This window comes from Podarcis bocagei, assembly GCF_964188305.1.
Source record: "Podarcis bocagei genome assembly, chromosome: 12".
Taxonomy (NCBI): domain Eukaryota; kingdom Metazoa; phylum Chordata; class Lepidosauria; order Squamata; family Lacertidae; genus Podarcis; species Podarcis bocagei.
Window position 1 is genome coordinate 41,678,691 of NC_138137.1, and position 25,244 is coordinate 41,703,934.

The 25,244-nt window shown below is 44.3% G+C and overlaps 1 protein-coding gene and 2 long non-coding RNA genes across 3 annotated transcripts in view; 1 reads left to right on the forward strand and 2 right to left on the reverse strand.

Moving 5' to 3' along the window:
* LOC308569900 overlaps positions 1–25,244 on the reverse strand; it is a 618,054-nt gene that overhangs the window by 353,626 nt on the left and 239,184 nt on the right. The window lies entirely within an intron of this gene.
* LOC308569891 lies at positions 4,622–7,884 on the reverse strand. The gene is made up of 2 exons (XR_014000911.1): positions 7,476–7,884; positions 4,622–5,998 (listed from the first exon to the last, which is right to left on the reverse strand). It is a non-coding gene; the product is annotated as an uncharacterized lncRNA (long non-coding RNA).
* On the forward strand, positions 7,898–23,561 carry MTPAP (mitochondrial poly(A) polymerase). The gene is made up of 9 exons (XM_081164123.1): positions 7,898–8,100; positions 9,705–9,877; positions 10,462–10,695; positions 12,383–12,607; positions 16,408–16,619; positions 18,496–18,722; positions 19,591–19,683; positions 19,774–19,847; positions 21,003–23,561. Exons 1-9 carry the CDS (start codon positions 7,929–7,931, stop codon positions 21,339–21,341), a joined length of 1,749 nt encoding a protein of 582 aa, XP_081020249.1. The 5' UTR covers positions 7,898–7,928; the 3' UTR covers positions 21,342–23,561.

Below are 25,244 nucleotides of genomic sequence, written 5' to 3' on the forward strand. Positions count from 1 at the left end.
TGGGTGAGTTGTAGTAGCTAATATTATTATTATTCATAGTGGTAGTAATAGTTTTCATTTATGAATCACTCCCGCGGGGAAACCCCGAAGTGAATTGCAGCTAAATAAAAACATATATAAAGCAGTTACATATATGAAAACTGTTTTTAAAAATTACAAATATAAAACATTCTTTAAAATATACATAGACAGGTTTTTTTTTTAAAAAAATGGTGTGTACATTAAGCCAGGGATAGCACCTAAAGCCAAAATTGTGTATAGTTAAAACACAACAGGTGCAACGGTGGGAGGGATTACCAAAGCCTTTCCCCCCAGACTCCTGTCCTCTTTCCACCCCCTTTTTAATTTTTTAAAATTTTGTTGCCAAGCGCGTAAAGCTGAATGTGCACAATTTAAATGCACGTACATTGCGGCCTTACTGTGTGTGTGGAGAAAGCATCTATATATCTATATATCTATATATATATCTATACACATACACACACACGTATATACTCCAGCCCTCCAGATGTTTGGGACTACAATTCCCATCTTCCCTGACCACTGGTCCTAGTTAGCTAAGGATGATGGGAATTGTAGTCCCAAACATCTGGAGGGCCGGAGTTTGCCTATGCCTGAACTAGGATAAAGATCACTTAAGAAGGCTTGTTAAAAGTGGAAGGTCTTTAGTTGCTCCTTAAAGAGGCAGCAGAGAAGGAACTTATCTGATACACAATGGGAGGGAGAGTTCCAAAGAGAAGGTGCTACTATGCTAAAGGTCTGATCATGACATCATGCAGAGCAGGCTTCCTGGTAGGAAGAGGTCTGTAGCATGCCCTCTCCTGCAGAGCCCTGGTTGGCAGTCTAAGGGATGGAACAATCCTTGGGGTCTCCTGGTCCCAAGCTGTATAGGGCTTTGTTCACCAGGACCAGCACCTCGAACCTTGTGGCTGTAGCTAATTGGCAGCCACTTGGCACCCTTTTAGAAGTACAAGCACTGTATCATTGGCACCATTGCCACACAGGGATGGCGACCCTTGATTGGTCTGAGAGCTGCACTCGCCCTTGACCAGCCCTCCTGGGTCCACAAGCTGCAGTGGATGTGGCCAATGGCCTCCATAGATACAGGGCCGTGTTAAGCATATCCGGCACCGTGGTTCAAAGATCCCTCCGGCGCCCCCCCTCCCCGTTTCCCAGAGTTGCTCTCCTTCTTTGGAGGCTTGGGAAGGAAGCTGCATGCCCACCAGCCATATAGTTGCCGGGGCGCAGCTTCCATCCTAAGCCTCTGCAGGGATCACTCTCTTCCCGCGGAGGCCTGAGAGGCAAGTTGCATGCCCGCCAGCCATATGGTTGACAGGGCACAGCTGACGGGCGTGCAGGGAAAGGGGAGGCTGCCGGCAAAGCCACGGAGCTCCCCCACTCGCTGGGGCGCTCCTGAGAGGATAGTGCCCTGGCGCAACGTGCCAGTAAGCCCAACAGGAAAGGCGGCTCTGCATACATCCACATGCCATGCATAGGACCTCCACACGCAACACACACAAGCCTTTTGCCTGCTCCCCGCTCATCCTCTACCAGGGAAGTGCCATAGCTCAGGTGGTAGAGTATTTGCATGCAGAAGGTCTCTGGCTCAATTCCCATCATCTCCAGGTAGGGTTGGATAGAGCCCCCCCCCCCCCGAAATCCCAGAGTCTTTGCCAGTCAGTGCAAGCAATGCTAAGCTGGATAGAGCAATGGTCTTACTTGGTAAAAGGCAGCTTCTTATGTTTCTCTTCCAAACAGATGAGCAGGGAGGGGGCAATTTGCATCTCGGTGTGATGGAAGGATTTAAACCATGAGGATGAAATTAACTCCACCTCTGTTTCTTTTGCTCTAGTACTTAATTGCCACCAGAAAATATGGGCTGGGGGAGGGCACTGGAGAACGCATGGCGGGCCAGATCAGAGGAGCGGTTCTCTGTTCTAGAGCATCTGTGACCTTTGTCTGGAATCTCTCGGGTTTTTTCACTTCAGGGTGGGATTTTGAGATGGACTCACATCATCATAGAATCACAGTATTGTAGAGTTGGAAAGGGACCACAAGGATCCTCTAGCCCAACTCCCTGGAATGCAGGAATCTTTTGCCCAACGTGGGGCTCGAACCCTCATGCTCTACTGACTGAGCTATTCCAGGTTTGCCAATGCATGTAAAGTACCATATTTTTCCATGTATAAGACTAGGTTTTTCCCCTTAAAAAATAATGTCAAAATTAGGGGGCGTCTTATACACAGATACATTTCCCCCCATTTTCTTAAATCTGAGTCCCCCCAAAATAGGGGACGTCTTATACATGGGGGCGTCTTATAGATGGAAAAATACGGTATTACCTAAAAGACAGATGCTTCAGCATTAGACACACACACACACACACACGGTATACAGTTAAAAGTGTGGGAGACATTGGTTTTAATTCCTGTGTGATAATCAGGTGACACATCTGTCACTTGATTGCTTACCTAAATACCAGCGGCTGGACTCTGTGGGTGGGGTTGAATTACCCATCATAAGGACAAGCTCCGAGCTGACAGCTAATCCTGCAAAAGGAACGGCTCTGGGGTAACCCTGCAAACTGTTACAAGTGGTGGTGGGGGGAATAGTTGGTAGAATATGAGTTGTGTAATTGCACTTCATTGCACTTCCTTAACACCCTGGGATAGATTTGAAAGAAAATCAGACTACAAATACAAGGAATAAATAAATAAGTGGAATATCTCGTGCCTTTGTGTTTCACTGGAAGGTTTGGGAGCACACGAGCTGTGCAGCATTTGACTATTCATGGCCTGTTTACAACAGGGGTGGGTACCTCAGGGCTTGGGGACATCTGGTCTCTGTATCTGGCCCTTGGCCTTCTCTCCAGACCATGCCTCCTCCTCTCCCCTGGCCACACTGCAGCCTATGGACTATGGCGGAGATGGCGAAACTGAGAACAAAAATAAGAGACCCCAAAGAAGAAACGCTTGTAGAAGAATGGAGACCCTTTTCGGATTATCTGAGGAAATATTACAGTCAAATAGAAATCGCAGGCAGGACTTGAAATATAAGCAAAGGAATGAGAACAAGGAATGTAATGTAGGATATATGTTTTAGAGAAATATTACATTTATGGCATTTCTCAAATGGTTCTGCCTGGGCGGACTGTGTCTTTGGTCTTACAATGCCTCTAGCTTGCCTGAATGGAAGATAAAGTGTGAGTGTGTGAAAAACTAGCCTTCTGAACAAATGTGAAATTTATTTATTTCCGCTCAGCCCACTTTTGTCTCTGGCTCTGCCCAACACTGGCATGTTGCCCAGGAGGCAATGTGGCCCCCAGTCTAAAAAAAGATCCCAACCCCCCCCCCCGCCCTCAAATTACGTGATTTATCTTGACAAAGCAATGCCAAAACTCTCTGTAACTCCCATCCCAACCTCTAACTGGTTTGTAGATGTCAGGGAACTGCCATCGGCACAGAGGCAAGAAATAGAAAGGCAGTTGTGTTACAGGGAGCCTCCGAAAATCTTGCGAAGCAGTTTCTCTTCCGGGGAGGAGGAAAGCCCCACCTCCAGTGGGGAAGAGGTGGAAGGACCAGAGGATGCTAGTGAGAGCCTAAACGCTGCTCCTGAGCAAGCCGGAGAGGAGGGAAGCACGCCCTTGCCATCGCCCATCCTGCGCAGTAGTCTGCGGCACAGAGAGGGGCAGAGACAGTTGGAGGTAACAAAACTTTTATGCTGGGGGAGGTACAAAAAAAGACCACTCCCGGATTCTGCTAGCGATTGAGCCAGACATGAGCTTTGGGGCTCTTCACTGTAAAGCGGTTGCACCAAAATAAAGCCTGTAAAACACAGGGAGGAGTCCTGCCTGGTTACTCTCGAGCAACTGCAACAGCACCCGACAGTAGATGTAAGGGGTGAATCAAATATTGAAATGAGCCGAGAATCAGTAACCCCACTGGTGTGATCATGGGTTCCTTAATCATCAGGGCTGCAACCGTGTTATCTCAGATGGGTGGGGTTCGCTGTTCCATAGAGACACACTGCAGCCAGCAATTGACCCAAGACAGCAAATGGGTGTGGATGAAGCATGTCAGAATTAGCTGAGCAGCCAAAAAATTTGATCTCGCAGCCTCTCTATCTTGACTCGTTAGAAAGGGCCACAAGTGGTGCAGCGTTTTCATCAAGGAACATCAGGGGCAACAAGGAAGTGCCAAAATAGTTTTCAGCTGATGTGCTTTCAGAACATAATGAAAGCTCTGCTGGATCAAAGGTCCATCTAGTCTGGCGTTCTGTTCCCACAGTGGCCAGACAAGTGCCTAAGGGGAGCCCACAAAAGCACAACGCATCGTTCGAGTTGTATTATGCTTCATTACGGTAACTCTGAAAATGGTTTTCAAACTGGCTGAATTAAACATGTTGCATGCATTGTTGGTGGGAGAATTTGAGATGGCATGTTGAGAAGACAGATAAAACTTCGCCCCTCCTGCCACTGACCACTTGAAAATTGCAGAGAGTCTTTCTTGGACCACTTAATGATTTCCCTGCCTGTTGCAGCAACTGCAATTGGCTAATCTATATGCAGTATAATTTTTAGTTGTATTTTTACAGGCACACCAGGAACCACTGGCAAAAAGGGTGGCAAAACTAGTATTTTATTGTACTAGCCAAAGACCATGACAAAACCATACAGACACATATCAAAAGGAAATATATACATATATAAAAACATAAAGGCTCTGCAGAAGCCATCAGAACTGTATATTGTAAGCGAGACTGTAAATGGGGTGCCTCTACAACTTCATACAACATATTTCTATTTAGACATCTGAATCTCCCTGACAGTTTACTGCAATTTTATCCAGTTCCTTCTTCCTGATCTTTTATTGCTGCCAGCGCAAAGAGGACCAAATTATAAGGCAGGCATTGAACCCTCAGTGCCCAGGAGAGACTGCTTTCCTGGACAAACAAGGGATTTAGAAAGCATCTCTGGACCACTGGTGATCTGCAGAGCACAGTTTAGGAACCCTGTAATAAAGTTAATAGTGTCTACCACAGTCTTTAGGCCTTTCATGATTATTTCACAAAAGCACTTCTAACGATTCCTTCAGCCAGCCTTCGAGAACAAGGAATGTCCCCTGAAAAACAGGAAGGGTGGTCACCTAGATTTCTGGGTGTGGAAACTGAAAGCAGTCCTCCAGGCTCACGTGCACACGCGTCATAATTGGCAGCCCAGACAGTCCTGCTGTGATGACTCCTGCCTGCTCAATGGGACCCATGCGCAGAAGACTCCTCCTTCTGGAAGCATCCAGATAATACGCGCGGCAAAGGAAGCTTGGGATGGACAGCAAAATCCCTCAGGGATCATTCATGAGACTAGTCAAGATCCAGTTATCTTTGGGATAACCATCGCTTTGATGAGGTAAAATAAAAGCCTGAGAAAACAGGCAGCGGTTAACATGATCGCTTATACACACTTAGAACACCTTAATTTACTTCAGTCAAATTGTGCACTGGGCACAAATCACTAGCTAGTGTTTTATTTCAGTTGGGGAAATTAGAGAATAGATGGAAGTAGAGGCAGATTGTCATTTCCCAAGCAATAGCGATAGGGAAGGGAGACCTGTGGCCCTCTGGATGCTGCTGTGCTCCAGCTTCCATCATCTGTCACTCTTGGCCATTCTGCCTGGGGCTGATGGGAGATGGAGTCCAACAGCAGCTATGCAGGTTCCTCAGTCCTGCCCATTCTGTCTAAAGCTTCCCCACAGGTGACGAATAGGGGCCACAATTTAGGGATGAACAAATGTTGCTCCAGTTCACCTGTCCTTTGGTTCAAATCTAGCTGGGGCTGATGGAAGTTATAGTCCAAAACATTTCTAGGACAGTGCATTGGCAGAGGCTGCTCGAGGAAACCTGTGCACAATACACCAGTTGCTCTGAAGAAAAGCACAGAAGAAGAGTCCTGCTGGATCCGGCCAATGGCTCATCTGGCACAGCACTCTATTCTCATCCTGGCCTGTGGAGAGCCAAGAACATGACCTGAGTGCAATAACATTCTTGGTTTCCAGCAGCTGATACCGCTGGAAAAAATATGTTCCTCATAATGAATATATCTAAGTGTATATGTTACCTTTTCATTTAATAAGATGTCCTGTCCCCATTCTCTCTCTCTCCACATAGTGCCGAATATAAAAATGTAATTGACATAAATATTGATGCAACTGTGGGCAAAATTATTGCAAAGATTTCATGTTTTATTCTTTTCATTTGTATATTTCACAAATAATGTGTTCATCTTGTTGGATTAATAATAATATTGTTTAAGAGCACACACTTTACCCCTTATTCTTGAGGACTAGGGAATTGACCAGGGGCAGGTGAATGAGCCATAAGGGGACCACAGTTAAGGGACAAATAAATGGACGAATAGCAGCTTCATCTCTTCACCTCAGACAGCAAAAAAATCTAACACTGGCCCAAAGTCAGAAGGGGAAATTTAAGCAGGTGCAGCATGCCATCAAAGTGTAGGAGTCTGGAAAGGCACCCCTGTTCCCTGCAACTGCTGTCTTCTGTGGAATCCAGTTGCCCTTTGAAGTTGAACATTATAGAAACACCCCTAGTCAATGACCTACTAAGGATGGGGGCAGGACTGCAGCTTGGTAGTGGAACACATCCCCTGCAGGCAAGGGTCCTCAAATGCAATTCCAGGCATCTCTAAGCAAAGCTGGGGAAGGCCCCCTGTCTGAAATGTGCTGATGCCAAAAGGACCAGTGGACTGATACATCAGGGGTGGCAAACTCTCAGGAGACTGCGATCTACTTTCAGAATTAAAAACTGGCAGTGATTTATCCGTTTTTTAGGGGTTTAGCTCAAAGTTCTTGAGCTTTTTTTAGGGAGGACAAAAGCCCCATGGGGCGGGGGTTAAAGGAAAAGCTTTGGGGGGAACTTCCGGTTTGGGGGGGCTTCAAGGCAAGGGACAAAGGGGTAAAGTCACTCACAAAAAGATCGCTATAGGGGAAAACAGCAACACAGAGAAAGCTCCATCTTTCCCTTCCAGAGATAAGACAACAATGGAGGGCGGGGTGAGGGGGAGTTAGGAGTCAGTTTTAACAACGCTAAGGAAAGAGAGCCAGGGATCGACCGCGATCTACCAAAACCTCGCGGGTATCTACCAGTAGATCACGATCAACCTGTTGGACATTCCGGTGATATATCATTATCAGGCAGCGTGTTATAGTGTTTTTTATTTTTATCACATTGCTTTTGTTTTTATCATATTGTTACTTTATAAAGTCCATCCCTACAAAATTCAATCTCATTTCTCAGTTTGGCTGCACGTGTCACTACAAATGGTGCTAAGTGGGCTCAGAATTTAGGATACGTTGCTATTGCTGATATTTCCAGGTGCCTTTTTTATTATTCATATGCAAAGATTTAAGCTCTGTTCTGATGTTTACTTGGACGTAAATTCTGCTTAGTTTAACAGGATTTACCATAATCCTAAATAGATTGGGTTCACTGTAGCACAGTTCAAACGCTCTATCAGCAGCAACTTTGGTGACCCATCCTTAAATAAAGCCAGGATTACTAAAATTTATGGCGTTGGAGCCCTGATGGTGGCTGAGACCAGCATTCAGTTCAGGTCTTAGAACTGTTGTTAGGACAGCCAAACAAATTTATCGACAGGAGTCCCGATGGGCCATTCGCCACGACAGGTAAAAACGGAGCCTCCCCATTCAGAAGCACTCTATCCGAGAATCTATCACTTCTTCTCGCGAACCCCGCAGATTTGCCCTCTCCGCGCTCCCGTCGTAGGGAAAAGAACGTTCGCAGCGCGCACGCGCAGGCAAGCCGAGGAATATTGACCCTCGCGTCGCCCCGTCAGGTGCCGCCAGCGTCGCGCGTGCGCGTGCGCAGTGCGGGCCCTTCCCGCGCTTCTTTCAGGAATGGCGGCCCCCATGGGGCGAGTGCCTCTTTGGCTCCAGTGCCGGGGTCTGTGCTTCCTACGCCGCGCCGAGGCCAGGCTGAGGGTCGCCGGGAACCGGTTCAGCTCCACGGAAGCTGCGGCAGCTACGCGGAGCGAGCCGCAGGGCCCCGGCAGCGAGGAAGCGGCGGCAGGTAAAAGTGGTTTCGATTTCTCGGGAGGCCCCTTCCCGCCCGGCCTCGCGTCCCTCCCTCTCTCTTGATGTCTGCCTGCTGCTTAGCAACTTGAGGGGAGAGGCTGAGCGACCCTCGAGGGGGTGAGCAGCGAGGCGAAGGGATGCGCTGGTGGCAGCCGACTTAAGATGGCTTTGAAAAGGGACGAGTGATAAAGCTACCAGTGGCTCTAATCTTGAAAGCAGTACAGTGGTACCTCGGGTTAAGTACTTAATTCGTTGCGGAGGTCCGTTCTTAACCTGAAACTGTTCTTAACCTGAAGCACCACTTTAGCTAATGGGGCCTCCTGCTGCTGCCGCACCGCCGGAGCCCGATTTCTGTTCTAATCCTGAAGCAAAGTTCTTAACCTGAAGCACTATTTCTGGGTTAGCAGAGTCTGTAACCAGAAGCGTATGTAACCTGAGGTACCACTGTATTGCCTCCAGGGCACCTGTTGATAGTGTTTTAATATTGCATCCATACAGGGCCGACCCACCCATGAGGCAACTGCCTCAGGCGGTAGGATCCAATCGGGGCAGCAGATTCCAATGTCAAGCTTTCTCTGTCCCGCCACCACCACTGCCGTGTTCCTGATGTAGATCTTCCCTTGCCTGTTCTTCCCTGGTAGGGATGGAGTTGCCCTTTTCGGGTCCGCTTCAGTTGAACCTATACTGGTGTGGCCAGCCGAGTTGTGCAGCACCAGCAGAGTAGTCCAGCAAAGCTTCACAATCTTCGTCTTTTCCTGTCATAGGCCTTTCTAGAATTGACAGTGAAGAAAACACATTGCCCACACGGTTCAGTATAAAGTGTTTTATTGACTGAAGACAATTCAAATACACTATACACACACACATGCTTCATAAGTTGTATTAATGCATCATAAACTTAACTGCTTACAGGAACTTGGTCTTAGAGGTTAAAGTGAAGAAATTCAAATACACAGAAAGATTCAAGTTTGAAGAGAGATCCACCACCACCACAAATAGCAATTCACCACCACCACCCACATTGCTGCTGAATGCAGCCATGGCGTTAGACCTGTCAGTGTGCCTGCACAGATTCTTTGGAGAAAGTGGGTATGGATGAGTCATGCCAAAGGCCTATGGCCTTGAGCTGTTTCAAGATGCCCACCACAGCTGGCATCCTAACCGTGAATAGATTTCAGGTGTTGAGGAAGGGCACCTTGAGAAACAGACCGAGCTGTTGGTACAATTTTGCGCATATTCCCAAATTACACAAACACCTGTGAATACTAATGTTACTGCAGTCATGTCTCCCTATAGGCATCTGGTTCCCCACTATGGAAAGCAGGGTGCAGGCCTTTGGTCTGATCTAGCAGGATTCCTCTTATGTTCTTATACCTGGTGCCTGGGGCTGTTTTCAGTTGAGCATAGTGTGCTTTCACACACAGAGAGACTTTTATGTAGCAAAACAAAAATGCACACAAACTTTTATGTAGGGTTTTTTTGGGGGGGGTGTTGTCATGTAGTACATACCTTTTTGCTTTTAAAAATGAAGTACATGTACTAATATCAGGCTGTAAAACTCTGCTCATATAATCTGTTTCCCCCTCCCTTTCCATCCAGATACTGAAATTAGCACCAGAAAGAAGACATTCAGTAAGATCTTAGCAGAAAGACGAGAGCAGGCACAAAGAACCGTGTTAATTAACTGCCCATCCAAAATCAATGAGAAAAAACTACTCAAATACTTGTCATGTCATGGGAACATTAAGAATCACTTCTTCTATGAAAGTTACGTAAGTATTTTCAGCATTAGCAACTGAATTTGTGTGATTCAAATAGAAAGACCCAAGAGCAGATGGACTTGCGATAACTCATCTGTATCCTTTACAGAAGTGGATAGCATGGAAATTAGTGTTTGGCAGATTTTAAAATACTTGCACACAAAGGTCTCCCAAGGCAACTTACAAAATACAGTTAGTTTCATATACATAGGAGGAACATTTAGCTTTACAGTGGAACCTTGGTTCTCAAATGGCTTATGGTAGTTGACGAACACATTGGCTCCCGAACGCCAAAAACCTGGAAGTAAAGTGTTCCAGTTTTTGAACATTTTTCAGAAGCCGAACATCCGACGCGGCTTCACTTGAGTGCAGGAAGCTCCTTCAGCCAATCGGAAGCAACACCTTGGTTTTCGAATGTTTCGGGAGTCAAACGGACTTCCAGAACGAATTAAGTTTGAGAACCAAGGTACCACTGTAGTCTTAACATGTTAAAAAAAATGAAAAATCATTCTAATGCCCAGCCTATGTTTACAGATAAAATCTGTTATGTATCATACTACATAAATGTTACTATTTCTTCCTTTCTATTACTTCAGGGGATGTATGCAGTAGTAGAATTTTCTGAGACCGACAGTATAGCTTCACTGCAGGATGCTACTGGTTCTGTACAGTTGGTGGATGAGTGTCCTGTTCCATTTAAATCCAGAATTTTTACAATAACATTGAAAAACCCACCAAGCCAAGCTTCCAATCAGACTCCAGTTTACCGTCATAAACAGGCAACTATTCAAGTTGGAGAGCTGCTGACGAACCTATGTAATGCTGACAGTGTAAGTTCATGTTTGCAATTTCTCTTATAAGAAATAAAGCAGCTTTTATTATTGTGTTGAATATGTAACTGAAAAGCTGAATCAGAAATGCTGATCAGAAAGAGGGTGAATGGTTTTTAATGCATGTAGTAAATAGTTCCGTTAATATTTTTGGAAAAATCGGTGCAATACTTGTTAATACAATAGAACTGTTACCAATGGAATAAATATCAATTTGTGATTTTTCTCCAGATCTTTTAAATAGGACAGAGAATGGTCATGCTTACTGATAATGAAGTAGCTCTTGCATTTTCAATACTAAGAAGCTGAAAGCAAAATAAAGAACTTCTATGAAGGATTAGATAGTTCATGTTGGTAGTAGCTACTAATTAATCTGGATCATGAAAAACTAAATTTATAAACAGTGCTTCCATTCATGCTTCTGAGAGAGGCAGCAATAATGAATCGTATAATATCAAAATGAATTTTCATGTAAAGAAACTTAACTTTTTCAGGAATCTTGATTCCAGGAATAGGAATCATTAGTGAACTCTCTTTGCATCAAGTTGCCTGGCATGAAATCACCAGCACAGTACAGAGATTTTTAGAGAACACAATCAGTTAACTGAGCCTCACCATTGGCTCACATAAACATCCTAGGACCCACCCAACATTCTTTGTGGTTAAACATTGCAGGAGAAGCCTTGTAGCATTGAGTAATTTTGTTGTTTGAATAGAACCTTGTGCGCCATTACAGATCATCAAGTTGCAAATTCCTGATAGAATTCTGATGAACTTCCATGCCTCCGGAACCCAATAACTTGCACTCATGTATGTTCTCAGTACATTTAGTGACAAAGTTCACCCTTTGTCTTCAAAGTCGATGTTGTGCATTTATTCTGGGTGCAAAACTATATAGCGTTAACTTATGTCTGTTACAGTGGCTGTGTTTGCACTTTGTAGTAAGCCATAGTTACTGACTTACTGTGACCAAGCAGATTGCTTCTGCTTCACTCCTCCCCAATAGTTTAGCTTTCCAAACATGGTTTGTTGGAAGTGAAACAAACCACGGCCCCTGGTTTGGATGTAATGCTAAGCCAAGGATCATGACTTGTTGCTCCCACTCACTAGTTGAGAGGAACAAAGCAGGAACAGTTAGCACATTCACAGTAAACCACCAATTATAATTTAATGACATATGAACAGGGTGACTTTACATATTTGCTAAATGTATCACTTGGTACACTCGGATAACAGTAGATGTTAGAACTTGAGACATTCTGATGATTAATATTAGGATGAAAATGTCAGTGGGTTGTGGTGGCTTACAAATTCCATCCCTTTTAATCTTCAATAGTGCACAGTAATTTAGCAAGCACCAAATAGCAGGAACAATTAAGCCAGTAGGACTACCAAAAGGGGATGTTTTAAGCCAAGTATGTAAGACTTGTGTCTTTTCTGAATCGGTTGATCTTCCATTGAACCAGTATCTATTGTGTTCATTGCAGAGAGAAATGATGTTTAAAGTACTTGTATTTAAATAATCTTTAAGGATGGATTTGGAAAGAAAGAATGCTGAGTTTAGCCTCTGCTTGCTTTAAGTTGTACCTTGCAGACAATGCAGCTGTTTCTCAACTCTCAAAGGTCACCCAAGTGCCTCACATAACCTGAGATTGAGTTCCCTCTCTCCCTTTTTTTGTCTTTGCAGGTGAGCGACCAGTTGTACATGCTTGTAGAGAAGTATCAGCTAACAGAAGAAAACACTAAGCTCCGATTTTTTACCTGCTCTTTAATTCAAGACATTGCAAGTGCTTATTTTCCAGACTGCATTGTGAAGCCCTTTGGCTCTTCTGTGAACAGCTTTGGTAAACTGGGATGTGACTTAGACATGTTTTTGGATCTGGATGCGATCCGAAAAAATGCTACCCAAAGGGTAAGGTCTTTCTCTAACAGCATCCTCGATTGGTTTGTTGTTTGATTAGAATGTGGAATGACTGTTTTGCAATCATGACCATTTTTATTAATTTTAATTATAAAATTTGTTTTAATTGCCATGATGCAAATCAAAGTTGGCTACTTCTGCAGCTTTTTTTTTGTCATTTTGCACAGCTGTTACTAAGCTTCCTGAATGCCATGTATTCATCTTAAGCTGCTTTTTGTGCATCCACTGCTCCCAATCTTTCAGTGTATATACTTACTAGTTTATTCATACAACTGGGCAGCAGGCAAGTTCTAAGCTGGAAAAAGCCTACCCTTGCGTGTGTCCGTTATGGTTTCATTTGCCGTACTCTAATCAAATTATCAGAGGATCAAAAATTTGTAGGCCTAATCCTTTCTCAAACATGAGCTTATAATTTATACATAGCTCCTCGGAGAGCATCTAGTGACATTATCTTCAATTCAGCCATCAGAAGAATTGCATTGCGGTTGATGTGTGAATTAATGTTAAGCTTCAACCCAAATTTCCAGCCTGTAACTAAATGGCTTTTTCTTCAAGTACGAAACAATATCATTGCATTGTCTGGTTACCGTTTGTGTGTGTGTGTGTGTACTTCCCCTCCCTGCTAACTCTACTTCCTGGAATTCCCTGACACTGAAATCCTACAAATTACTCATATTCAAGAGTGCTGTGTACATAGATGGTACTATAAAGACTAATTACCACCATCTTCAAGTGCATGGACCTCCTAGCAGTCATTAGAGCATCACCAGTACCTTATGCAGTCATTGTGGACAAATGGAAGAGTCCTGCTTATGCTGCAAGTGGTAAAGAAGGCACTGAATTCCAGACCCTAAAGTCAAGGGTGGGAAACCAGTTGCTCCCTGGATGTTTATGGAGCCCAGTGCTCATTATCACCAACCAATAGTGAGGTGAGGTGAGAATATTTTGCGGAGAATATTCTCTGATAGAAAATTCTCCGGAGAATATTCTTCACAAACTGTAAATTCTAATGTAAGAACCAGTTTTACAACCCACATTTTAAAAACCTAGTAAATAATAAGTCAAGCTGAGATTTTAATTATTCCTTTTACTTTAAAAGCTACATTTCATACATATACAACATAATTAGAATTCAAAGTTGATGGTAAATATACGGTTAGTGGCAGGCTTAGTGATTAACGTGAGTCATTCCCGTTGAATTTTCAATTTCACGTTTCGTGCAAAAAATCAAAGAATGTGAACCCCCTGCATTGTCGCATTGAATAAAAGTATCTGTACAGTTTTTGGTTGCCATCTGAACAAGTTTACCCATGAATAAACATATATATTAACTAATTATATCATTTTCAATGCATTAAAATGAATATTCTCCTATTTTAAATGAAAATTCTCTAATCAAGAATATTCTCCAAAAGATTGTTTTCGAGAACTTAACATCACTACCAACCAATGGGGTCAAAGGTCAGGGATGATGGATTCAGGGAGTCCAGCAACATGTGGAGGGCTACAGCTTCCCCACCCTGCCCTAAACCTTTGACAGCGTTTAGTGCTTTTATCAGCGTCACCCACAAAACAGTCTGCTCTCATGCATCTTTGCTTTCTGCAATGAAAACGGGACTTGGGTGCCTGTTCCATGTGCTGCATGGCAGCCGGTGGCCACGTTAACATGCTCCTGGACAATGAATGCACAAGCACAGGAAGGGTTAAACACAATGTCCACATGGGGATAAGCAAACTAAGCAGGTTTGTTCCAGGCAGCTGCAAAGCCGTGTACATTTCCTCTATGCAATTAGCCAATCTTATCTCAAACAGCAGCATATGCAAACTGCAGTAATGCGGTTCACGGTTACATTTTTCTCATGACAGTATAATAAAATGCTGCCCATCAGCACAAAGGAGTCCCACATATACCACTTCCTCCTTTTGCGTAATTTTGCCAGAGTGTATTGGCCAACGCTGCCTTGTTTTGCTCATGTAAACAGAGGCTGTGTGCTTAAAAACCATTTCCCCGTCACATGTGGGAAACCCCTGACTTTCTCCAGGTTGGTTTTTCTCTCTACTGAGAGAACTGGCTCAGTTTCAGTCTTTGCCTTGAGGCATCTTTTCTTGTCATGGATATGGATGGTGCATGTGTTTCTAATATCTGAGCATTTCTCTAAGAGCATTGCTTTTATATAAAAAAAGTTAAATCTATTCCTCTGAAGGGTCCATTAGAGCTGGACATGATTCAGACTGGCTGGGCTCCAAGTGGTTGCATGCGGCATGTCTGTCCTTTCTCCTGCTTCGGCCTCCATATGCCCCTCTCCCTCCCAAGCTGAAGCAGCATCTAGGGCAAGCCAGGACAAGTTAGTGGAAACCAGGTATAAGTGGGGCTCTTTGGATCCTGGACATTTAATTTTAGGGATATAACTGCTCTTCCCTGCTCCATATAACACCAGTGCTCCGAGATATGCATTGGTCGCCAATTTGCTACCAAGCCAAGTTCCAGGTGTTACTATTAGTATACAAAGCCCTTAACAACTTGGGGACAATTTGCCTGCAAGATATGCCCACTCAGCTTTGATTGGCAGAACTGGCACTGTTACAGATGCCATGTAATACCCATTCCACATTTGTAAGGACTCGATCTTTCAGTGTGGTGGCTCCTATACTTCGGAACTCACTGCCTATTAATATCAGCCATGCACCTTCACCGTAAGGTAAAGGTAAAGGGACCCCTGACCATTAGGTCCAGTCGTGACCGACTCTGGGGTTGCAGCGCTCATCTCGCTTTATTGGCCGAGGGAGCCGGCGTACAGCTTCCGGGTAATGAGGCCAGCATGACTAAGCCGCTTCTGGCAAACCAAGGGAGCCGGCGTTTGTCCGCAAATAGCTTTCTGGTCATGTGGCCAGCATGACTAAACTGCTTCTGGTACAATGGAACACCGTGATGGAAACCAGAGTGCACGGAAACGCCGTTTACCTTCCCGCCGGAGCGGTACCTTTTTATCTATTTGCACTTTGACGTGCTTTCAAACTGCTAGGTTGGCAGGAGCAGGGACCGAGCAATGGGAGCTCACCCTGTCACGGGGATTTGAACCGCCGACCTTCTAATCAGCAAGTCCTAGGCTCTGTGGTTTAACCCACAGCGCCACCCGCGTCCCGTCTTTGCTAAAAACATGTTGTTTAGACAGGCCTACCGAGATATCTAGAATGCCAGTATGTTTTTAGATTATTGCTGGTTTAAAGTTTTTTAATGTTTTAATTGATTTTACTAATAATTTTACAGTCATATCTTGGTTCTCAAATGGAATCCATTCCGGAAGTCCGTTTGACTTTCGAAAACCAAGGCGCGGCTTTCGATCGGCTGCACTCAATCGGAAGCCATTGAAGCGTCATTGGACATTCGGCTTCCCAAAAACATTCGCAAACTGGAACACTCACTTCCGAGTTTGCGGCATTCGTGAGCCAAAACGTTCGAGTCGCAAGGCATTCGAGAACCAAGGTGTGACTGTATTGTTTATTCCTTTTTTGTAAACAAGTTTGAAGTTGTTGTTTTTTTACAATCAAGCAGTATAAAAATTATGTTAAATAAATAAACCACATATTTGAGTTCTAGCTGTGTAACAATAATATTTTGCTCATTCGGGGGTGGGAGGCAAAGACTAAAAAGAGGCAAGTCAGTAGAAGACGCAGGTGACAATCCTAATTTTCGAGCGCTCATCATCTTAAACAAATTTCTGAAGAGGACGCTGTGTCAGGGGGCTTGCCTTTGTTTTGAACATTGACTTATTCTGTCTCTTTTGTGTTAGAAAACAGGTCCCTTCAACATAGATTATCTAATGAAGAGAGTACCTTCTGAACGAATAGCAACGCAGAGGACCCTTTATGTGATTGGTGAATTTATTGATAACTTTGGCCCTGGGTGTGTTGGTGTCCAAAAAATACTTAATGCTCGCTGTCCGTTGGTACGATTTTCTCATCAGCCTTCAGGATTTCAGTGTGACTTGACAGCTAATAATAGGTAAGCATTTTCAAATGTACATCCTACCGTCCAGGAAACTCAGGGCAAGGGTAGCCAGAAATACCCTGTAAGCTTAGTAATGTCTTTCCGGCCTGGTAATGCATCCATTGCACCAGAGAAAGGGAACCAGGTAATCTCCAGCTGGTGGGCTCTTAACTCCCATCAACCCCAGCCAGTGCAGCTAATGGTCAGGGATCATGGAAGTTGTAGTTTATCAACAGCTGGAAGACTGCAGGTTCCCCACCCATACACTATACAGTATACCACACCATATTGGGTTTAGATATGGGTGCATAAGTGGCTATAGAGTGGCAATGTATATCAGCATTCTAAAGCGGGAGCAGGCAAAATGCAGATTGGGATCTGCTAGCATCAATATAATCTCTCTCCCGCCCCCACTTTATTCCTCACCCCACTCCAGCAATGGAGACTGAGATTGTTTTGACCAAGCAAAGCTGGATTATCAGACAGGCCAGCAAAGCCCTGGCCTAGGGCCTCTGTCCATGTGGCATTGGTGCAGCCTGCAAATTTCTCCCTAAAAATTACAGGTAAAGGGGCCCTTCTCAACAGGGCCTGTGGTGTTCATAATTAGGTGCCGGTTTTGACAATGATGACAGCACTAAAGGGTGTGGGGAAGGTCTGTTAAGTGGTCCACCAAGACTAACAGCAGTTTTCAAGTGGTCTGCTGAGGGAAACCACTTGAGAACCGCTGGATAAAAATATACAGATGGGCATACAGTGGTATATACAGTGGTACCTCTGGTTAAGTACTTAATTCGTTCCGGAGGTCCGTACTTAACCTGAAACTGTTCTTAACCTGAAGCACCACTTTAGCTAATGGGGCCTCCTGCTGCTGCCGCGCCGCCGGAGCCCGATTTCTGTTCTCATCCTGAAGCAAAGTTCTTAACCTGAAGCACTATTTCTGGGTTAGCGGAGTCTGTAACCTGAAGCATATGTAACCTGAAGTGTATGTAACCTGAGGTACCACTGTATTAAAGAAAACTTCGTTTTTTTCACTTGGTGACCAGTAGGGGGAGCAGGCTTCTTATTAATAACATTTCTGGCACAGTTTCTTTTTTTCCCCTTTGAGCGTTTTTCCTTTCCTTTCTTAATTCCGTGTATAGGGGAAATACCAATCGTATGAATACTTTACAGTTGCTTTTATAATAAACCACAGGAGACACCTGTGTTGATGTTGTATTGACCAGATTAGCATTTGTGAACTTTGCCATGTTGAGTTCTCTGTGCCAGAAAAAAGCTATTGTTTTGCCCTCTGCAAAGAAAGATCGCAGTTCTTCTGTGTCACCAGTCATGTCTGACCCTGTCTGCCAGTCCTCCCTGAAGCCTCCTGATACCGTTTCAGATGGCCTTAGCTGCTTCCCTCTTTACCCTTCTGAGTGACAGCCCTGTTCTTATGAGGAGAAATAGTGGGTGAAATCTAATTAAGTTCTACTCAAAGTTGAAATTAATAACCCTGCATTAGCTGTGAACATTAATTTCTCTGAGTATGTCTAGCATTGGATAAAACCTAGTATCTCTTAATGGGTCCACGTCTGGGTTGCGGAGCAGATATACTAATAAGCACAATGCCCTCTATCTTTCTAAAGTTTGCATCTCAGAGAACATCATACATTGAGAATTGTGATTCTGTGTTGATTTGACTCTTCAGCAATAAACCAGCAAAGGTTTATGCAAGCCTTACAGTTGTAGATCCTTTGTCTCCTGTGAAACAGTCTGTTGCCATTTCTTTAAAAAGGATGCATGCTCCCACTTTTCCTGTTGGCAGGGGCTCTCCTCACACCCTCATGTGTTGCACTTATAAGTTGTTGACATTCTATATTGTCCCTTTGACCCTCTTCCATTCCTTTTCCAACAGAATTGCCCTAAAAAGCTCTGAGCTCCTATATATCTACGGCAGCCTCGACCCGCGTGTGAGAGCTCTGGTGTTCAGTGTGCGGTGCTGGGCACGGGTCCAAGCCATAACCAGCAGCATTCCTGGCTCCTGGATTACTAATTTCTCGCTCACGATGATGGTCTTGTTTTTTCTGCAAAGAAGAAAGCCCCCCATCATTCCAACTTTGGATCAGCTGAAGGAGCTAGCTGGTAAGAGGGAGGATTTGACAAACATGTGCAGGTGGAATAATAATTATAAGATCGTCCTCCGGAAGGGACCCAGAGCAGATACAACAAAGCAGAAAAGACAATGCACCTTAAAAAAAAATATCAAAATGCAAAACCAGATATCCTCACAGCTAAGTTTCACAGTTCCCAGCACTAGCTGCCATTCCCAGACAGTCTTCAAGGTCAGCCCCAGATGAAGCACATTGCAGTAGTCCAAAAGAGGGGGGGGGGTCATTGGCATGATTGACTAAGGCCAGGTTATCCCAGTCCATAAATGGCCAGAGCTAGGCATAAGCACTTGTAGCCACAAAAGCTGCTTGGCAGTCCAGTTACAGATTTAAATTGAGGGACTACTTCCAGACTATGCACCTGTTCCTTCAGGGAGAGTCTAACCCTACCCAGAACTTCACAGTGGTTGCAATTTGTTTTTAGTTGATAAAAGCAATGGAAGGAGGGTAAAAGTTATGCATTGCAAATTGGAGCAGTTGCTTGGATTTTGCACCACTTTCTACCTCTGCCTTTCCAAAAGGAGAGGCCACTGTTAGGAGCAATGAGTACCTTGCTTACTCATTCGGGCATTCAAGGGGTAGTGTGTGTATTTGTTGCTGTTTCAGTTGTATTGCCTTTTCATATGCTGTATCCCACCCTGGGACCTTCCGGTGAAGGGTGAGTAAGAGATATAAATAATCATTGTCTTTTGTCTGTGCCTGAATTGTTTTAATGCTGAAGTGCTTGAACGGTTGTTTTTATAATTTGTCACACACTAATTTCTATGCGATTAACTTCATCCCTTATCAAATTCTATAGTATCTGTATGTGATAGTTCAAAAGTGTTTGTTTTTTGCTTTAGATGCAGAAGATAAGCACGTGATTGAAGGTCACGACTGTACCTTCGTTAGTGACTTGAACAAAATTAAGCCCACAGAAAACACAGAAACCCTAGGTAAGAAGGCCCCCTTGTAAATCTTTTCACCAGTCAGATCTGAACTTGGGTCTCTTCTTTCCTTACTGTGCTTTCCCCCTTTTTCCCCAGATGTACTACTGAGTGACTTCTTTGAATACTTTGGAAATTTTCATTTTAACAAGTATTCACTAAATATCCGGAAGGTAAAAGTTTTTAACTTTCACACCCTTACAGGGTTTATTGCCAGTCTTTACGTTACTGTATGAAAATGTCTGAATATTGGAGATGGGGTGGGGGGAGCAAAATTGATATTAGTAATTCTCCCTGCTTTGCTGTGTTGCTATGTCTGTATTGTGCAGCCAGTATGGGTTGGCATTCAATTCAGAAACCTCCAAATGTATTATTTGGGTGAGAGAGGGGCTGTTTGCTGAATGGATGTGGGTGGCTTGTGGCATTTTTTGAGAGGCCATATTGGGAGAACATTTTAATACCTTGCTAGGTCCCTGCTATGTTGGATCTAAATGGGCCTTGCTGGCTATAGCCTTAGGACACAGCATCTAAGGCCACCCCTTGGGGGTTTTTTGTTTGATGCACAGACTCCAGCTAAGAGCCCCCTTGGGCTTATTCACAGATGGGGGCAAAAACTTGAATCCTTCCTTCTCTTGTCAGTTATTGTGAGTGAAAGAAATATGCAAATATGAATTTTGCTGTGTTTGAGTATGTGGAAATTGCTGCCTTTCCGCTCTTGAACTTTCCCTCTGAACCCAGTTCATTGTCTCTGCCACCGCAATCCTGGCTTGCCCATCAAAATGCTTCTCTAAGGACACAGCATATTGCCTGTGTTCTGTACTACAGGGGTAGGCAAAGTCAGGATTGTTGGTGTCTTTTGCTAGAGCCTGGCAGAAAAGATATTCTGCTAATATTGTAGAATCTGCTAATATGCCTCTGAGCATATTCTATGCCTAGATATCCCCCCTCCCCCCGCTCCCAGTACTAGAACTGAACTGAGGACTCAGACCTTTCACACACGAATCCATTTCTGGTTAGCTTACTTCATTTCAGCAGTCTGCTATAAGCAAGAAAAGCCATTACATTTCTGGGAGTTGGAAACTTTTGCTGATCTACTGCAACTTACCAGAGATCCACCAGTAGATCCTGATCTCCCTTCTGCATACCTTTGCATAGAAACACCTGGCTTTCTTTTGAAAGGCCCAGTAAATGAGTGGTGGTGGTAGCAGTTTTGGACTTTGCATGGGTTTCTGCTTATTTACGCTTGCCTCGGGGCAGTCGATAATACACGGTGCACACGTTAAATGATTTTTGTTTCACCACCGCCTCCTTTTTTTCCAAATATACAGGGGAAAGAGCAAAACAAGCCAGAAGCGTCTGCTCTTCACATACAGAACCCCTTTGAACAAAACCTTAATATCAGCAAGAACGTAAATGCAACGCAGCTTGAAAGATTTGTCAGTTTGGCCAGAGAGAGCGCCTGGCTTTTGCAGCAGACAGGGAAGGGTCCGTCCAGCAGCAACCAGCGCTGGGGACTGGCAGCCCTTCTCCTAACATCAGCAGGAAATAATGCCAGCAAGGGTACGAGAAGGAAGAGGGGACCAGCCAGCGAACGGATCAAGGGCTTGTTGGAATCCTTGAAGCTTAGCGCTGAGAATGGGAAGAGGCCTTTTAGTACTCGGGAGTAGTAGTTTCTGCAGCATCGCCGATGATTGATGGCTCCGTATCTCTTGAGCATCCTGGTTTCTGCATGGAATGAAAAGGTAGTCGTAGCAGCGCAGCCTTCAGGTCTTCTGCAACTGGGGAGGTTGATCTGCTGAATCTCCTCTTGCTCTTCTTGACTGTTTGTGCTGCTCTCTTGGTTGAGAAATACCCATTTTTTAATGAATTAAGTTTATACTCAGTAGCGATCGGAAAGGCATGAACAAAGGATCTGAGAATCTGGGCCTTGGAAATATTATTGGTTAAATAAGAGATGGGAGCAAACCTCTTCCTTCTGGGAACAGCTTGCACCTACCAAGCACACTGATGCACAGCAAACCATTGTAGCCAAAGTACCTATATCCATTTTTGTAACCACACCCATAAACAATGCAAGGTGAAATAAAGTGAGCAAGGCAGAGTGGTACTGCTGTTGTGGAAGTCTTCAGTACTGAACAAGAAAAGTGTTTGTGAGTTTCAGTATGGGAACAAATACTGCAGATTATGCCTTTGTAGAAGCTGCCTTTGTGCATCCAAAACAAAAAACAGCGCTTTAAGTTTTTAAACACAATATTACCATTACCTTACTGTCATGTTGTCTCTGCATTTGAAATCTTCATTTAATTTTAATACTTGAAAGGTTTGGGAAGTTGAAATCCAGGAGGACTGCAGCCTGTGTTGTTGATACTGCCTGGAACTTGTATTAACCTGCATTGAAAGCTCTGAATCGAGCTGTCACGGACCTTCCTGTGAATGTGCGGGTTTTTTCCGTTGGTGTGATCTAAGGACTCATTACATGTGCAGGAGCCCAAAGCACAGCACACACAGCTCCTGCAAATATAACAGCTTTCCCATTGAGCTGCATGTTGTAGGGTGGCACAGATCCAAGTACGCATCCCTGAATTAATTTGTGCTGTGCTTTTTGCGTACATGTGTGATTACACGCACAAACCTCTTCCTTTTTTTTTTTTTTGCTGGGGGGGTTGCTTAATATTTTTGTAGGTGGCTGCTGTGCTTAAACAACTCACTCCATCTCCCCTCTGTTTCAGCGTTGTCCTTATTTCTGACTTTCTCCCCCTCAAAATCACTCCGTTCCTTTCACTTTGGAGACCTGTCACTTTGACTGCTCTTCTTCCTGCTGGAATGTCATTCTTTTCAGCCTGAAATAAATGGATGGTGACTGGCTTTCCAGACTCTGGTAGGCAGCTCCTCTAATGAATAATGGGGAACCATTAATATGAAATAATATTACCCCTTTTTTCTATTTTTTAAAAGGCCAATTTTTCCTTTGACTATTTAACAGGCTTCTAAGGCTGCAGTGTGAAACTAAACGGCACATGATAAAAATGAATCAAGAGTGAAATGTTTAGCCTACTGTCTTCATCCTCTTAGTTTCTGTGTTAGTTATCCTGCTTGTTTTCCAAATCTTTGCATTGCTATCAAAGTGCCATATGGTGGTCTTCCCCCCAAGCGCCTGAAATCAAGGGGGAGGAATGAGGTTGGGGCAGTCCACTGCTTGTCACTGAGTAGGCGAGGAGCCTGGCTGGCTGGAGACCAGCATCCTGTTTCTGACAGTGGACAGCCAAATTCTTCTGGGTATCTCACAGGAGGGCACAAAGGCTGCAGTCTTCCCCTGCTTCCAAGCAGCAGCAGTGCAAATTTATGGAGTATGGAGTCCAGTTCCATTTTAAAGCCATCTACAAGCCTGCGGGCAAGTAACCTTCCATTCTGTGTGGAGCTGTGATTTCTTTGGCCTCCCCTGAATCTCGGAGCATAGGGACCTACCTGCCTTACGTTGAGCCAGACCATGGTTCCATCCAGCTCAGGATTGTCTACACTGACTGGCAGCGGTTTCAGGTAGGCTTCTCTCCCAGCCCTACCTGGAGATACCTGGGGGTTAAACCTGGGACCTTCAGCATGCAAAGCAGATGCTCTGCCACCTGAGCTGCAGCCTTTCCTGCTGCCAGTCTGTTTCATTGGACAACCTTGAGTTCAGGAGAAGAATACACTCGCACCAGGTATAATTGTATAATCCTTTATTGTGTGATCCCTGCACTGCAGCGGGTTAGGCTAGATGGGCCCTAGGGGTCCTTTCCAACTCTGCAATTCTGTGGTCATGTACTCTGTCCATTTTTAGAAAATAATGATAATACATTAAAACTGAGTGACCTTTCTCCATAGGAAAGGTGCTCCAATCTCTTGATTAATTTAGTTGTCTTTTTCTGTACTTCCATCTTCCCTACAATGTCCTCATTGGGTTGGGGTGAACTGTGCACACCATTCCAAATGCAACTGGCAACCTGGTTTTTATATACATGCATTATTGTATTGTGGTGTTTCAATCCTATTGTATTGTTTTTGTTTTAACTACTTATCTGTGGTTTTATCTTGTATTTTTATCTTGTGAACCCCCTGAGATCTTTTGATGAAGGGCTGTATAGAAAAGCAACAACAACAACAACAACAGGATTGGAACCCGCACTTAAAACTTTTAAGGCTCATATTATGTGGGTTTGACCCTGTAGAGTTTGAAGGGGGTAGGAGGAGGCGACACAAATATCTCTTCTAAAGATTTATGGGGGGGGGGTCACCTCCTGACTTGCGAAAAGGGGCTGCCACGTCTTGTTTTGAAAACTCCAGGGAATCGAAACCCTCCCAGTTCACAAAGCAGGAAGCAGATCTAAAAGCACTTTGGGATGCCCAGCTTGACGGGTCACTTACAGTGCTAAGTATTTCTCCAGCTTTTAAGCACTTGCCGATGACACATTCGGCACACTTCCGGAAAAGTAAAGTGGGATGTGGATGACAGCTGCTGGCTTCCAGGTTTCGTGAGCTTCCCTCCAGCTCTTGTGCACCTGAGCATTTTCTGCACGATGTGGTATCAAATGGTGTTCATTGCTATTTTTATTAGCTGTCACTACTTTGAAGGCCATAATTGGTTTAAACATTGCATACTCAATGAACATTTGTGCAACTTACATTAATGAAACCCTAAGAAATTCAAAATGTCACAAAAGAGTGAGCAAGTTGTCATGTCCTCCAAGTTCATAACAATGGATAATGAATCCTTAAGATAGAGGCCTCAATCCTATACACATGCTTACCTGGGTGAAAGCCCCATTGAATTAGGTAGTGCATGCTTCTGGCATGTCAGTGACATAATTTGGCTTTGCTGTGCAGGTTTCTGAAACAAGCCTCATGCCGCATCCCTCATCCCTTCCTTGTTCCGCCCCCCCCCCCCCATAAAAACATCCAGCAGTTACCCAAATTTATCTCTAACATTAGCCAGAACATAAAGGTTCCTTGTTAGGCAGAGAGTAAAGAGAAACAAGGCAATTTTTATCTAAGCAAATCTAGATTACACTCTGCCCTTCTAACAAATCAGGGTCTTTAGGCTTGAAAGTTTGAGGTAAGTATTTGGAACATGGCAAGTCAAAATTTGTGAAATAAAGCATTAATCAGAGCAAGGGTTGGGTGAAAGTGAAAGTTTTCAGTGAAAGCGATCTGGGTTGTCCTGTGGATAGTGTTGGCTGGTGCCTATTAGGATTGGCACAGCAGAAGACAGGGAGCCCAAACAGGAGGAGGACCCAAAGCCACAGGCAGGTGGAGCCAAATCTGGCTTTCTCACCATATTCCTTCCTGCTGAGTTACACAAGGGCATCCCAATGGAGGAGGAGGAAGCTGAAAGCCAGGACCATCCTTTGGCCTGGTTGTAAGAAGACAGGCAGGTGGGGGCTGGCTGAGGGCAGGCTTAGGTTGTTGGGGCAATGCCCTGTTCACTATAACAGGCCAGCCCCTACGGGTCATAAGGAACAATTGTGAGTAGATTTAATTTGTTCTTTCTGGAATGCATTTCTTCTATGAAATAGTAATGGCAGCATTGTCTGTTT